Below are 15,207 nucleotides of genomic sequence, written 5' to 3'. Positions count from 1 at the left end.
TGTGCCCCCTTAGGCAACCATCACTCATGAAGTTGGAACCTAGGTAGGTTGCCTAGGTAGGTTGCCTAGGTAGGTTGCCTAGGTAGGTTGCCTAGGTAGGTTGGAACCTAGGTAGGTTGGCTCCTGAATAAAGCGATCCTAAAACTGAGATTCACGAACTGAAAAGGGGGGGCTTTTTAAAAGGTGGGGGCAGGTATTGGAGAAAAAGAAATTCCTCAACTCCACACTCAAGGATACAAAGAGTCACGCTTACCTTCCGTTGTTTTAAATCAGCCGGTTTTTTTTTTAAAGATGTATTTATTTATTATGTATACAATGCTTTGCCTGCTCTTAACTGTGGGTCACAACCCCTTTGAGGGTTGAATGAACCTTTCATGGGTGCTGCCTCTCAGACCAACAGGAAAACACAGCTATTTACATTAGGATCCATCACAGTAGCAAAATTATAGTTATGAAGTAGCAACAAAAATAACTTTATGGCTGGGGGTGTCACCATAACACAAGGAACTGTATAAAAGGGCTGCAGCATTAGGAAGGTTGAGAACTGCTGTCTTAAATGATTCCCAGCCTGGGGTACTAACATACAGGAAGTCAAATGCTTTCCCACCAGCCATGTCAGTGTGCAACACATCCCAGACAGCTATTCGAGTCAACCCGGGGAGCGGCCATCTTTGGCCGCCAAGGAGTTTTCTGATGCTCTGATAAAGTCCTGTCACCAGAGCTGCCTCTCCCTGTGGCTCTGGAAATGACACTCAGCATCCCAAAGCTTCCATTTCCCTGGGGAGGGGTAATTACACCTCATCACAATGCATTCAGCCACAGCCCCCAGTAATCAAAAGCTCACTACCTGGGAACCGTGTAAGAGCCTTCGGAGGAGGGGGGGACTCGATGGCTATCTTGCCCAACCACTTCTCTAAATGATGACCTTGTGTGACTGGAGGAGACGGGGTAGGGAGCACAGAGGACCCCTTGAGTACACTGAAGACTAGGAGAAAGGCACCAAACACATGAGCTCCCGTTAAAGCCCCACAGCACCTCCTAATCTTTTTTTTTTTTAAGATTTTTTTTTTTTAATTATATATATAGCATTCTGCCTGCAGGTCAGAAGAGGGCACTAGATCTCATTACAACTTATGGCTGTGGGCCATCATGTGGTTGCTGGGAATTGAGCTCAGGACCTTTGAAAGAACAGGTGGTGCTCTTAACCTCTGAGCCATCTCTCCAGCCCTCCCATTCTTGATTAAAAACCCAGGCTTAGAAAAGTCTGCCCAACAGCTAAAGCAAGCACTGTGTATCATGAGGACATGAAACTCAAGGGACACCTGGCACGGGTGGCACGCCCTTTTGTTCTCAGCACTGTGACTTCGGGCCAGGCTGGTCTACACAACGAATTCCAGGCTAGCTAGGGCTACACAGTGTGATACTGTCTCACAACAAAAAACAAACAAAATAAGGATTTATCTTCATTGCCAACTCCAAAAAGCAAGCTGCAGGAGAACAAGTTACAGTTCAAGCCCTAGCACCCACAGTGATAGCTAAAATGTTCTGGGATGAGGCTTGCCAGACATACACAGGACCATGGGTTCCATCCTCCAAACTGCCACAGGTAACAAATAAACCATCCCTGATACTTGGAATGAGGACACCATGCTGCTCCTTTGGAAAAGCAACCAAAATCACCAGGACATAGTCACAAAAACAAGGTAGAGAAGGGCTGGGGGGGGGAGGGGGGTTGGGGGGTGTTTAACTCAGCACAGGAGACGCTAAATACAGATGACCTGACTCACGTTTTTCATCATCAGCATGCACCAGAGAGGCTGCCCTGGACAACACATCCAACGGTGTCTCCATTCCTGGGTGAGCCTGGAAGGGAAAATAATAGATGAAAAAAAAAAAAACCACGTAAACAGAACTTGCAAGACTCATCTGGAATTCTGGTAGCTAACAGCCTACTGGGGTTACAGCGTGAAGTATGTGCTTAGCACACACAAGGCCCTGGGTTCAAGCCCAGCACCAGAAAGAGAACTGAAGCTAATTCTAGCAGTCAGCAAAGTAACTCCTTCATCAAGGGCAAATAGCTCTTCTCTTAGAGAGACATCAGGGCCCTGGGCAGGGACGAAAACTGAGGCTAAATAGCCAAGCCCAGGAAGCCCTGTTGGAGCTCTGGGGCGAGACACTGGGAGTGTTCACACCTGTGTCACTAGTGTTTATAAATGTTTACATGCCTTCATGGCGAGCCTGTGCAGACACACCCCGTAAAAACTAGTCTGGGGAACAAAGGCTGTCTGTGAACACGGCACTGCCACAGGTCTGAGAGTCTGGTGGTGGCGGTGGTCAGTGTCATTTATGAGTCTTTACACTAACAACAACAACTGGACGAGCCTGCCCTTTTGCCTTCCTAGCTGAGAGTCACTGAGCAACAGCAAGGCCTCAGGAAAGCCAGACAGCTGCAACTTCAAGTCGGCTGTGTGTGCCCAAAAACGCTGAGCCTTCTGGAAGGTTAAAGCACGTTTTGAGCCCAGTCGGAATCTTCTGATGTCATGTCATATAGTGTACCTTGTGACCACTGGCGCTGATTTCTGTGCCACGGTGTTTTATGAGCTTGTTTGTTTTACAGCCCTGCGCAGTGAACCCCAGCCGGGCATGCTGCACAGACCTCACCCCAGCCCAGATCGCCTTAGTTCCAGTGGAACTGTTCCCCTAGATTATGACGTGGCGGCTGTAAACGCAGAGGCTGTAAGCGATGAACAGATCCCTAAAAAACAAGGCTGTTTCTGACCAGTTTCCCTTCCTGAATAAAACAGCCTCACTAAATAAACAAACACATCCAATTATCATGGGAACACACTCGATTCAGGAACTAAGGAAAGTTTGAAATGCCACTTTTTAAAGACACCCACCACCCACCCCCACATTTATTCTGTACTTGTCAACATTTACTACAACCTACTATGAAGGTCACACAGTGGGTGGCAGCCAGGCTTTTCTTCCTAAGACAATACTTCAGGCTTCCAAGGAAGCATCAGTCCTTGATCTTGCACTGCGACCCCACTCGGTAAACACAGAGGACGCACTGGGTGTTAAGGGACCAGACTGGGGCCAAGGTAAGCAGCTGCTTCCAAAGAGCTTGTGGTCTGCGTGGCGCGTGACCCTCCAAGAACTCAAGCTACAAGGGACGGGTTTCCAAAGCATAGCTTTGAGATGGCCCCGTTATTAAGAACACCGGATGCTCTTGCGGAGGACCCAGGTTTGAGTCCCAAAGCTTAGGTGGCTGTTCACATTTATTTCTCTCCTTTCCTACACCCAGCCTCCATGCTCACCAAGTCAGAGGACAACTCTCCCATTCTGGGACTTGAACTCAGGTCATCATGTTTGGTGGCAAGTGCCTTTACCTACTGAGCCATCTTGCTGGCCCAGGGTCGGGTAGGAGGGCCGTGCTTTTCTATGGTAAATTCATTTGGAGAATCTTGAAGCAAACAGCAGTGTGCCTGTGCTGTCACCGTGCTGCAGGGCCCTAGGCAAGGGATGGGAAGGCTGCACACAAGTCCTTGCCCCACCCCCATCAGCCACCCAGTTAACCTGAAGATCGCCTAGGGTGACGGTGGATTACAAACAGCTGTGTGAAATTCCAAGCCATTTTGTGAGCCAGGCCCTGCAGACACTGAGGGGGGGATTCTAAAAGGCTGATAGAAAAAGCAGCTGAGGAACCTAAAAAAAAAAAAAAAACAAAAATAAAAAAAAGGGCATCTGTGGGAACCGACGGGAGATAAGAACAAACGAGGAATGTGCTTTCAAAGCATTTGTGTACAAGGAAGTGCATACCTGTCATCCCAGCATTGGGAAGGCCAAAGCTGAGATCAGGAGCTGCAGGGGTGCCTCAAAGGTTAAGAGCTTGTACTCTGCTTGCAGAGTGATGAGTTATCTCTGCTGCCAATCGACGCCAGATTGAACGTATAAAAAGGGCAGGTTCATTTGGGAACTGAAGTCCCAAGGCAGGCGAGCTCAGGGGCCCCAGAGCAGGAGGCCAGAAGACCTACACTATGGCGGGCAGGGTTTTTTAAGGATTGCAGGTGAAGGCAGATGACGTAGGGAGATGATGTGTCTGCCACCTGCTGGGCTTGGAGAGCTGATAGCTCCAGGTGAGGGGGTTGGGGCAGCCCTCAGGAATGCCAGGAATGTCCGTTCTCAGGAATGCCAGGAATGTGGAGGCTTTCTGCCCAGGAGGCAGGGTTGGAGGAATGAATGAGATTCACATGACCACATTGGGGAGGGGAGGGCAACCGGAGATGCCAAGAGAATACCGAGGACCTGAGTTAGGTTCCCAGCACCCACACTGGACAGCTCACAGCCACCTGTTACCTCAGCTTCCGGAGACTCTAACACCTGTGTCATCTGTGGGCATCTGCACTCACATGCACATACCCACAACAACCACACATACATGGAGATAATTTAGAATCTTTTTAAAAAGAAGAGCATCCAAAGCCAACCTGGGTTACATGAGATCCTATCCCAAAAACAAAAACCAGAAAGAAAGAAAATATGTGTGAATAAATGCTCCAGTATATTTAAAGCGAACTGTAGATAACAGCATCTATTCCTATAGATGATGAGGACTGGGCACTGTAGGTCAGCAGGAGGGCAAGGCTCAATCTCCAGAGCTCAGTAAAAAGAAACTGAGAGCCAAGGAGTGGTGGCGCTCACCTTTAATCCCAGCACTAGGGAGGCAGAGGCAGGTGGAACTCTGTGAGTTCAAGGCCAGCCTTGTCTACAAAGTGAATCCAGAACAGCCAAGGCTACACAGAGAAACCCTGTCTTGAAAAACAAACAAAAACAAATTGAAAAAAACATTGTCCTACAATAAAGAGAAAAATTAGGAAAACGGGCCAAGTATCAGCCACTACTCTTTCACAGGGGGACCTAGGGTGGTCTCCCTGAATCTGAGAGTTGACAAGAGGAAATTAGTGTAGCAATCCCCAAATATAGAATTGTTCGTTTGGTATGATGACACCCTGGACTAGCGCTGAAGTGAGAAGAACACAGCACCCTGCTGTGATACAAACCCATTCTAGACAGAGTCCGGCAGCCTTCCTCCATGGCTACTATCACATGAGCAGAACACACATGGGCAGTGTGTGTGTGCACGCACACGCGCTCGCATGCTTGCACACCTATCTGTCTATCCATCACTGTCAATGCTCATATATTTCTCTGCCAGCCCAACTCCTTTCCTAAGACTGTCTTGTCCCAGTCAGTAAGGAAGGAAGAGGTCTCCGACTCCAAAGCTATCAACTAAAACTTGGGGGCACTCAATGCTGCTATGAACTTCAACCCCAAACTGAAAGCCATTTTTCCTTTCCACACCAAAATAAGTATCTGTGCCTTTTCAGCCAACAAGAGGACAGCAGCACCTGCCTTGGGAACAGAATTATGACAGAGGTTTGACTTTCTTTTCAAGTGAAGGAACGGAATCCAAGGCATGTGTCGTGGAAGTTTTCCCGGAGATTTCCATGATGGAAGGTACAGAGCTGGCGAGCCCAAGGAGCACCAGTGACCATGTCTGCCCTCCACGAAGATTTGCCAGCCTGGAACAACCTTCCATAGCCAGCACGGCCACTGGTGGAGACAGGGCTGGCAGAAGTTACAGTCAAACTGCCTGGAGTTCCTGTCATGCTATCACTTGGCCAAAACTGGAAACTGTCCCAGGATGCTTGATGCACATAGTTAAATAACCCCAAATTCTTGCTGGCCCTGTCCCATGAGCAGTCCAAACCATTCCCTGCTAGGACCACTGCTGGGCTAGCCAGCTCACCCTCCTCCAGTGGGAGGCAGTAGCACAGGCCACAAGTGCAAGTGTTGCCAGGACTGTGGCCTTATTAGAGACGTTCAAAAACTTAGGGGGCTTCACTGCGCCTCTTCTCTTTCTACCCAATAGCAGATTTAGGCACCACGGAAAACAAAAGGTGAGTTCCTTGTCTGGGAGTAGTAGCTTATACCCACAGCAGAGCACATTGTGGTTAACTAGGAAGCTGAAATGAAGAGACAGGCAAAACAGTCTCCAAATTCTAGAGACCACAGGCAACTGCATCTCCATGAGGACCCACCAGCTACTTGCAACATACATTCTCCCTAGTCACAGTCACTTCTCAGACTGCCCCTCTCTGTTCTTCCTGCTAAAAGATATGTCCCACTTGTGTGCCTTTTTTTCTTCTCATCTTTTACCATCTGTTAAGTCAATACAGCCAGGGCACTAGCATCAGAAAACCAATTACTCACAGAAAGGCCATTGTGTGCTAGGTTTGCTGCAGATGTGCAAAGCCACTTACCTTCTCTCCAGGTCCCCTTAGTTTGAACACACACACACACCAGTAGGCTCACATTGGACACTTGATCCTGATTGTAGCATTGTTTGGGGAGAGTATGAAACCTTTGGGAGGTCAAGCTTTGCCAGATCACTGTGAAGCAGGCTTGGAGGTCTGTAGGCTTACCTTCCTGTTCTCTCTGCTTCCTGTTTGTGGATAAAAATGTGTTCATCCAGCTTCCTGCTCCCACCACACCATGCCTCCCCTGCCACGGGGTCCCTAGCCCTCCGAACCTATAAGCCAAAATACAGCCTTTCTTTCTTGAGTTGCTCTGGGCCATAATATATTATCACAGCAACAGAAAGTAGTAACACAACCCCTTAAAGGCAATGATGCCAGGCACGGTGGCACTAGCCTTAACCTCAGCCTTCAGGACACCAGAATGTCATCCCATCTGTAACTTGGTACCCATGAGCCAATCTCTCCACATCCATCCCTTCCTGTTTTTACTGTTTTTTAAAATATACGTGTGATGTGTGTGATGACCATGTATGCAGTGTGAATGTGCACATGCAATGTAGAGGGCAGAAGCCGGCACCGGCTGTCTTCAGCAATCACTTCTCTACCCTACCTTTTGAAACAGGGTTTGCCACTGAACCCAGGACCTTGCTGACTTAGCTAAACTTGGCTGGCCAAATATCTTCTTGTCTCCATCTCCCCAGCAGTAGAATTACAGCCTATTAAAAGCTGCTCTTTCCTCAGGCATGCTGCTGAAGAGCCTTTGATACCCCAGCTTTCCATCCCTGGGCATGTCCAAGCATGGGCGACTGACCCGCATGGCTATCCTTTGAAGACCAGGCATGCCAAGGATTTGGCCAGCTTTGACTTACGCCCGGCCTCTTTATGTCTGTACACCATCGTGCCTGAAAATCCACCATGGTAGATGCCTGAAATACAGGTAATAGCCATGCATGTCCTATGAATTGAAAATATACATGCATACTTAAAATCCTCACTAGCGTTCCTCCAGGTAGTTGTTAACTCCCATGACAAGCTGCACAGCGAGGGCGGCACTGTTGGCAATGGCCCCCACTGTCTCAGAACGTGGACCAGCTTCTCCCCGTGTGTCTTCTTCCTGAAAGGGCTTGAGGCTGCTCCCATGACACCTCTGTAGGAGACTGGTATCCTCTAGAATGTTTTGTCCTCCTACCCTTCAAACTGGACACACTGGATTTCAGGCAGAAGGAGCAGGCCCCTGCCATGAACTCGTCTGTCTCTACCTCCTCCCACCGCTCAGCTAGAGAAGACCTCAGTAGGCTTGGACTGAACAAGGAACACTGTGCTGGGCCCGGATCCTAAACCACTGTACTGCTTAACCATCTAATGTCTTCGCACGCTGCAGTGACCCAAGGCTTGACTCTGCATCCTTCCTCAGCCCCACAGGAAGAAAGGGATGTGACTTATGTCTACTACTCTCCTCACAGACCTCAGCTGCTAGACAGTGCCACCTTGCAATCTTATCAACCTCAGTCATTACAATCCATTAGCACTGGGGGGGGGGGGGGGCGGGTTCACTGCTTTTTCACAGTGCTGGGAATAGAATCCAGGCCCTTGAGCACACAGGGAAACCACTCCACACTGAGCTACATGCTCAGCCCGGACAACACAGGTCTTTCTATGCCTCCACCGTGCAAATGCAGACCTAGGAAAAGAGACCATGAGCTAACAACAGAGGCCATCTACACAGGCTCAAAGCTGCGAAGCCAAACCCACAGCACACTACATGACCCTTCCTGCAAGGCTGCCTGGTAGCGGCATACATCTTCTCTGCGGGCTGAAGTTCACTCATCTCTCTCAGAGAACCCACAAGAGAGGAAACCATGTGACAGGCACACACTGACATACTATGTCTAAAGGTTTAAGACTCCTTGAGCACACTATCAATTCTCAACATTTTTCAACCCTGCTGTCAGCCTACATAAAAGTGAGCTTTATGACTCACTGACACCTGTAACTCCGGCTCCAGGGGATCCCACGCCCGCTCCTGGCCTCAACTCCCAGCCTGTGGAAACCTAGATAAGTCTTGTAACTCGGGATATGGCTCAGGTACCATTAGGACACACTCGTCGTGGCCCTTAGTAACTGCAGTTAGTTCTCTCAATGTGCTATATCACTAGGCTCTATAAAACCACCACGAACTGGGTGGGGGCTGCAGAGATGGCTCAGCATCGAACTCCCACACTCTTGCAGAGAGAACCTGAGTTCAGTTCACAGCGCCCACAAGGCAGCTCACATGATTTATAGTTTGAGTTCCATAGGCTCTAAGTGCCCTCTTCTAGCCTCGGTGGACTCTGAACACATGTGCTACGTACACAGACAAGCACACACACACACATAAATATTCAATCAGGTTCCCTCCAGCCCCTAGACACAGTTTGCCGACTGACCAACACACAGCCTTGTTTCAAGTGTGTTTTTGTTTAAATACATCTTACTGAGTATCTATGGACTCATTAACATGGAATTCACAGCGCACAGCTCTGCCACACACCCCGGAACCTCACATTCCTCACAATACGTGTTTTGCACACTGGGCACACCATAGTCCCCCTAGCTGAAGGAACAGAAGCATCTTCATCATCCTTGGAGGATGTTTGAATGAAGTCCCCTCCATACAAAGCATGAAAGTGAAGAAAAGAAAATATGGTACTTACACCAGCCCCCCTCCCCAGCACACTCCAAAGTACGGCATCGCCATGATCACACACAGTGTGAGCACTGCAACAAGACTGAGCATCACCTTTGGGAGATGTGAGTAGAGAGACTCAAGCCTGCCCAACCTCCACCTACCACACAGGGCCAGCTCTGCCTCGGAGCTGGTCTCCAACAGCACTGAGTAGGCAAATGTGTAACTGCAAACAAATGGCCGCAGACTGTATCTCACTAGCAGACAGGAGGCACAAGACACACAAAGGAGATTCTGAAAGGGTTCTTCCTTTGCCAGAGAACCATCAAACTAAATCCCACATAGATTCCCGCCTCCTACCCTCCTGTCAACACTTCCTTACCTTCCTATCTTGGCAGTATGTGCCTTCCAGATCTGGCAACAATGACCCTAAGTTTCTTGTCATCGCTATTTGTCTTTTAAGTGGACAAACCCCTGCCAACCAACTGGTACCATTCACCTTAATTCACCCAGTTTTTTATTTTTCTTTCTTTCTTTCCTTTTTTCTTTCTTTTTTTCTTTTTTTCTTTGTTTGTGGTTGGATTTTTTGTTTGTTTGTTTGTTTTTTGAGACAGGGTTTCTCTGTGTAGCCTTGGCTGTCCTAGACTCGCTTTGTAGACCAGGCTGGCCTCGAACTCACAGCGATCCGCCTGCCTCTGCCTCCTGAGTGCTGGGATTAAAGGTGTGGGCCACCACCGCCCAATTCAAACTCCAACAAGTAGCCTATTAATTCATAAGGTTCCCTCTTAGAACCATGGATGGCCCTCAGCTAACATATCCCACTGGAGGCAGCTGTTTGTTTGTTTGTTTGTTTGTTTTTTCTAATACAAGATTTCTCTGTGTAGCCTTGGCGGTGCTGGACTTTCTTGGTAGACCAGGCTGGCCCTGAACTCAGGGATCCACCTGCCTCTGCCTCCCCGATGTTGGGATATGACTGAGGCTAGTCTGGTCCACAAAGCGAGTTCAGGACAGCCAAGGCTACACAGAGAAAACCTGTCTTGGAAAAAACATAACAAAACAAAACATCTGTCTAATGGGAAAACAGTTTGTTTGATTTTTTTAAAGATAAGGTCTCCTTTACCCAGGTTGCCTAGAACTTGACACGCATCCCAGAGGACAGTCCTCTGCTTTCGTGCCTCAGCCGACCATGTGCTGGGGTTACAGGTGTGAGCTATACCAAGCCTCTGAAAGTTCTTATACACACTTTTCTCTTTCTCCTGTTTCTCTTGTCTGGGACACCTTATCTCAGGCAATAAACAATTCCCGTACATTTCCCAGGTGTTTGGCTTTTGTTATCGGAACTTTGGACTGCCATTGTTTTCTAAAGGCATATTCAGTGCTCTGTTACCTTCCATCTCCTAGTTGAATCTGTTTGTTTGTTTGTTTGTTTTGAAGACAGTCTCTTCACCCAATATAGAACTCACTCTTTTTTGTTTTGTTTTGCTTTTCAAGACAGGGTCTTTCTGTGTAGCCTTGGCTATCCTGGACTAGCTTTGTAGACCAGGCTGGCCTGGAACTCACAGAGATCCACCTGCCTCGGCCTCCCCAGTGCTTGTAGAACTAACTCACTCTTTTGCTGGACCTTCAGAAGCCAAGAGAACATCCGATCACCTAGAAATGGGGTTACGCGTAGTTGCAAGTTGCCATGTGGGTGTGGGGGAACCGTACTCCAGTCCTCTGCAAGTGCTCTTATCTGAGGAGCCATCTCCCCAGCCCCTGTGCCCAGCTTTTAAGTGGGTACTGGGGGTCTGAACTCAGATCCTCACGCTTCTCCAGTAAAGACTTCACCCACCTGACCAGCCCAGCCCCAGCAGACAGCGTCTATCATCTCTACTCACTTCTTATTTTATATTTTTAAAAGGGTTAAGTGGATAAGCTACAGAAGACAAAACCTTAGCAGACACAAAGAAGGACTCTGCACAAGGGCTTTTAAACAACCACCAGAGGTGGGTAACAAGGCTGACTCAGGATCTTTCGTTACAGAATTCTTTTTTTTTTTTTTTTTTTAGTTTTCCAAGACAGGGTTTCTCTATGTAGCCTTAGTTCATCTGGACTCTTTAGTCCAGGCTGGCCTTGAACTCACAGAGATCCGTCTACATCTGCCTCCCAAGTGCTTCCGTGGTTACAGAATATTTAAAGGTGAAAGTTTTACTCTCAGAGCGGTGTCTGCAAGAAGTGTTGAAATCTTCAAGTCACTGGGGAGTCAGCTGGGGAGCCAGTACCAGGGACCCTGTTTATGAAGTACTTTCAACTCTCCAGAGGCCTGACACGAAATCTGCCCAGAGCACATTCTTCTCCTGGAATTCTCAAAACTCTGATGTACTAGAATAAAGTGTCAATCTCTCAAGGAAGAAAATAAAACGCGCTGGAGAGATGGCTCAGCAGTTAGGAACACTGGCTGCTGCTCCTGCTGAGGATCTGGTTCAGCCCCCAGCACCCACATGGTGGCTCACAACCATCTGTAACCCCTGTCCAGGGGATATGAATCTGTTGCATGTGGTACACATATTATATATGCAGGTAAAACACCAAAGATATAAAATAAATAACAAGCCAAGGCTCCAGAAACCATGAGCTGAAGCAGTTTTTAAAACAACACCCACAGTTTTGGAATGCAAACGTGGTTATTTACAGCAGAATTATCTTAATTGTATTGTTTGAGCCAAGACAAAAATTAGTTCATGTCCTCTCTTCCAAACCAAAAGCCAAGGCAGACTGCACAGAAGTGTCAAATACCGGCATGCTCGCCTCACAGGAGGCAAAGCAAATTGGCCCGAAATGAAAATTTTGCCAGGGTTACAAACACCAAGTAAGCCAGGCAGTGATGGCGGCCTTTAATCCCAGCACTTGGGAGGCAGAGGCAGGCAGATCTCTGTAAATTCGCAGCCAGCCTGGTCTACAAAGCGAGGTCAGGACAGCCAAGGCTACACAGAGAAACCCTGTCTCGAAAAAACAAAACAAACAAACACCAAGCATTCCGCGTGTGGCGGTACATGCCTTTAATTCCAGCTCAGGAGGCAGAGGCAAACTGATTTCTGAGTTCGAGATCAGCATGGCCTACCAGAACTACACAGAGAAACCCTGCATCCAAAAGCCAAATAGTAAATGAATACGTAAAAATAAAACATAAAGCGAGGAAGACAGCTTCTCAGCCAAATATAACTGTACGAGAATGAACACCCCGCGCGGGGGGGGGGGGGGGTTATAAACTATCTTTGTGTTAGAATTTTCTAAGGAAAGTACTCATAAATCCATCATTTAAAGGGAGAGCTGGAGAAACAAGACCTTGCTAGAAGACACAATCAGCTCGGACTCAGCGCCACCCAGCCCCGAGGTCTCCATGCGTCCAACTCAATTGGCCTCGTGGGCATGCGTGGACTCCTAATTAGCTTCTGCAGGGAACAATGACCGCAGAGGCTGAAGAGGAGGTAAAGTTTGCCATGCCAGAACGGTATGCAAAACTGACCTTCAAATCCGAAATGCAAATGGAACTGTATTGTTTTTTTGTTTTTGTTTTTTTTAACTTTGTTCCCCGAAGAAAAAAACAGGCGCCTACTTCTTTCGGTCAGAAAAAGAAAAAAAGAAAAGAAAAGAAAAGAAAAAATCAAAACTCCACAGTCAGGATGGTAGTAGAATTCAAAGAGGGTTCTGCAGGACGTGGTGGCTCATGCGCCTTTAATCCCAGCACTCCAAAAGCAGAGGCAGGTGGATCTCTTTGGGTTTGAAGCCAACCTGGTCTAAAGCGAGTTCCAGACTAGCCAAAACTACAAAGAGAGATTCTGTCTCAAAAAATTTTTTTAAATATATTAAAGCGGGTCCTGATAAACACTTCAAGACCGCCCACCTCCCCCACACCAGGCTGCTGGTTCTTATTAAGAGGAGGAAACACAAGGAACAGACAAACGGGACCAACGATCAAAGTGAAACCGACTTTTTAATCATCTCGTTGAAACCGACGAACGCAAAGCCAAGACAGCGCTAGCTAAGCCGCCCGAGCAAGTCTTGTCATCCTTGCCTAAGACCTCAAAGTCTGTGTGTGAATCCGAGATTCTTGAGCAAAGCAAAACAAAACCCCCCAAAAAAGCAAAGACCGAAGGTTTCCGGGGAGGCCTCACACAATGAAGAAAGAGGGCGCAGCCCTATTTTGAGCAGCGGGCAGGAAATGTGAGGAAAGAGACTAGTCCCGCAGCCCCCGCGCAGGCAAGAAGCGCCGATGCCGGGACCCAGCGGGTACCTAGCTTCCGGGCCTGTACGCGCGCCCGGGACCCGGGTCAGCCGGAGCTGGACCGTCCCGCGAGCAGGAGCAGCCGCCCTTGGTCTACGGCGGGTCCGGGTCTCCTAACGTCTCCGGACCTGGGCCAGGGCTCCCCGCACTCACCGCTTGCGCGCCACGGGCCGGCCTGGCCCCGCCGGGGGCGCTGAGGACGGAGGCGGGGCACGCGGACTCGGGAACGCGCCCCCTCTCCTCCGGGTTCTCCAACACGCGCGCACGCTCGGGAGCGCGAGGAATCCCTGGAATGAGGCGCAGCCCGCCCGCGCCTGGTCGCCTCCTGGCAGGCATAGCCACGCCCCGGGCACGCCCCTCAGGCCAGACAGGTGGAGCCGCGCCCAGGTGAGCCGGCGGGGCCGCGCTGCACGGCCACGAGCGGCGCGTACCCTACGGCGCGCCGCGCTCGGAATCTAGAACTCTAACCCGGAACGTCGCTGGGAATGCGTTGCACCCAGCGAGGAGTTCCAGCGGGGCAGAGCACGTGGACATGGCGTCCCTCAACGTCCCCCCCCCCCATGCGCCACGCCCCAGAGCGCCACAGACGCACCTTCCCAGGACACGGGTGAACACCCACAGGCACTCTGGTGTGTGTCCAGGTGCCCACCGCCGCCAGCCACGCGCGTCCGCACGTGCTCACTGCAGGCTTCCGCCCCACTGTCCCGCCACGCTTCGTGCTCCTGTCTCCTCGTAACCTTCCCGCTTAGTCGGCCACGCGGGGCACTGGGTCACCTTCGCAAACCCCACACCTATCCGCCTTCCGGCATCCTGAGGACAGGCGCAGCGGTAGCCTCTCAGGAATCTAGGTTCCGCGTTTGCACGCACGCGGCGGCAGCTCCGCGGGGCGCCACACGGAGCCACTCGAGATCTCACCCTCTGGTCACCAAACTCCACGCCCAAAGTCACTGGGACGTGACAGTCCGGCAGCCACACGTACCTGAAGGCACAGTGCGGTAGCGCAGGCTTGGGAAGTAGGGACTGGGGTGCCACTTAGAATCAGAAGGGCAGCCTCGGATCAAAACACTTAGAGCCGGCTGGCTTCCCTCCCATTCCAGCAGTCCACGCGCGCGCGCGCCCACACTCACGCGCGGCCTCCCCACCCCCGAGCTGCGAAGAGGAAACGCTGGAAAATCCGACCCGGGCACTGGGAGTTCTAGCGCGCCCGCTGCACTTCGCTGCGCTGGGCAAACTCGTGCTGCCACGGGCCAGCTCCGCAGTGGGACGGGCAGGGGCGGGGGAGGAGGGAAACGCTTCCAATTGGTGCAGGTTCTGGCGAGGGCACGTGACCCGGAGAAGGCCAGGCCTGGCTTTAATTTTTAGCTGTCAGTCTCTGGTGATGTTTGGGGTGGGGGAAGCGGACACGCCCCCGGCCCAGCGGCCCTGGGCTCTCCATTGTTTTTCTCATACTGCCACAATTAAGGAAAACATTTGCTTAGCATAACCAGCCGCTAACTTCATAAAACACGCAGAAGCTGGACTTCTGGCTGGTTTTTACCACAGCGCCACCTGCATGCCTTCTGGCTGTCCTCGAACTTTTGTCTCTAGAAAACACACACACACATACACACACACACACACACACACACACACACACACGGGAGGGAGGGACGGTGAGAGAGAAAAGAGAGGGCAAAGAAGAGAGGAGAGAGAGAGAGAGAGAGAGAGAGAGAGAGAGAGAGAGAGAGAGAGAGTGTCTTGGTTAGTTTTTTGTCCACTTAACACAAACTAGAGTCATTTGAGAAAGAACCTCCATTGAGAAAATGGCCTGTGGACAAGCCTGTGGGGCACTTTCTTGATTAGTGATTGATGTGGGAGGGCCCAGCCCCCAGGGGGTGGGAACACCCTGGGCAGATGTTCTGGGTGGTACTGAAAGCAGGCTGAGGAAGCTTTGGGGAGCAAGCCAATAGGCAGCA

At 50.1% G+C, this 15,207-nt stretch overlaps 1 protein-coding gene across 4 annotated transcripts in view; it reads right to left on the bottom strand.

Annotated features, from left to right (window-relative positions):
* VGLL4 (vestigial like family member 4) overlaps nucleotides 1-14,485 on the bottom strand; it is a 122,137-nt gene extending 107,652 nt beyond the window's left edge. The window contains exons 1-2 of one of the 4 annotated variants that reach the window (XM_084765235.1): nucleotides 14,232-14,485; nucleotides 1,788-1,863 (exon numbers count right to left, since the gene is read on the bottom strand). In XM_084765235.1, the coding sequence (XP_084621361.1) occupies nucleotides 1,788-1,851 (64 nt within the window). In that variant the 5' untranslated portion in view covers nucleotides 1,852-1,863; nucleotides 14,232-14,485. The other 3 variants (XM_084765237.1, XM_084765232.1, XM_084765236.1) reach the window with 3 other exon arrangements.
* Nucleotides 14,486-15,207: the final 722 nt, after the last annotated feature.

Source organism: Acomys minous, assembly GCF_964271855.1.
Source record: "Acomys minous genome assembly, chromosome: 17".
In the NCBI taxonomy this organism is placed as follows: domain Eukaryota; kingdom Metazoa; phylum Chordata; class Mammalia; order Rodentia; family Muridae; genus Acomys; species Acomys minous.
Note: the sequence above shows the minus strand (reverse complement) of the source record. Positions and strands in the feature narration are given on the sequence as shown.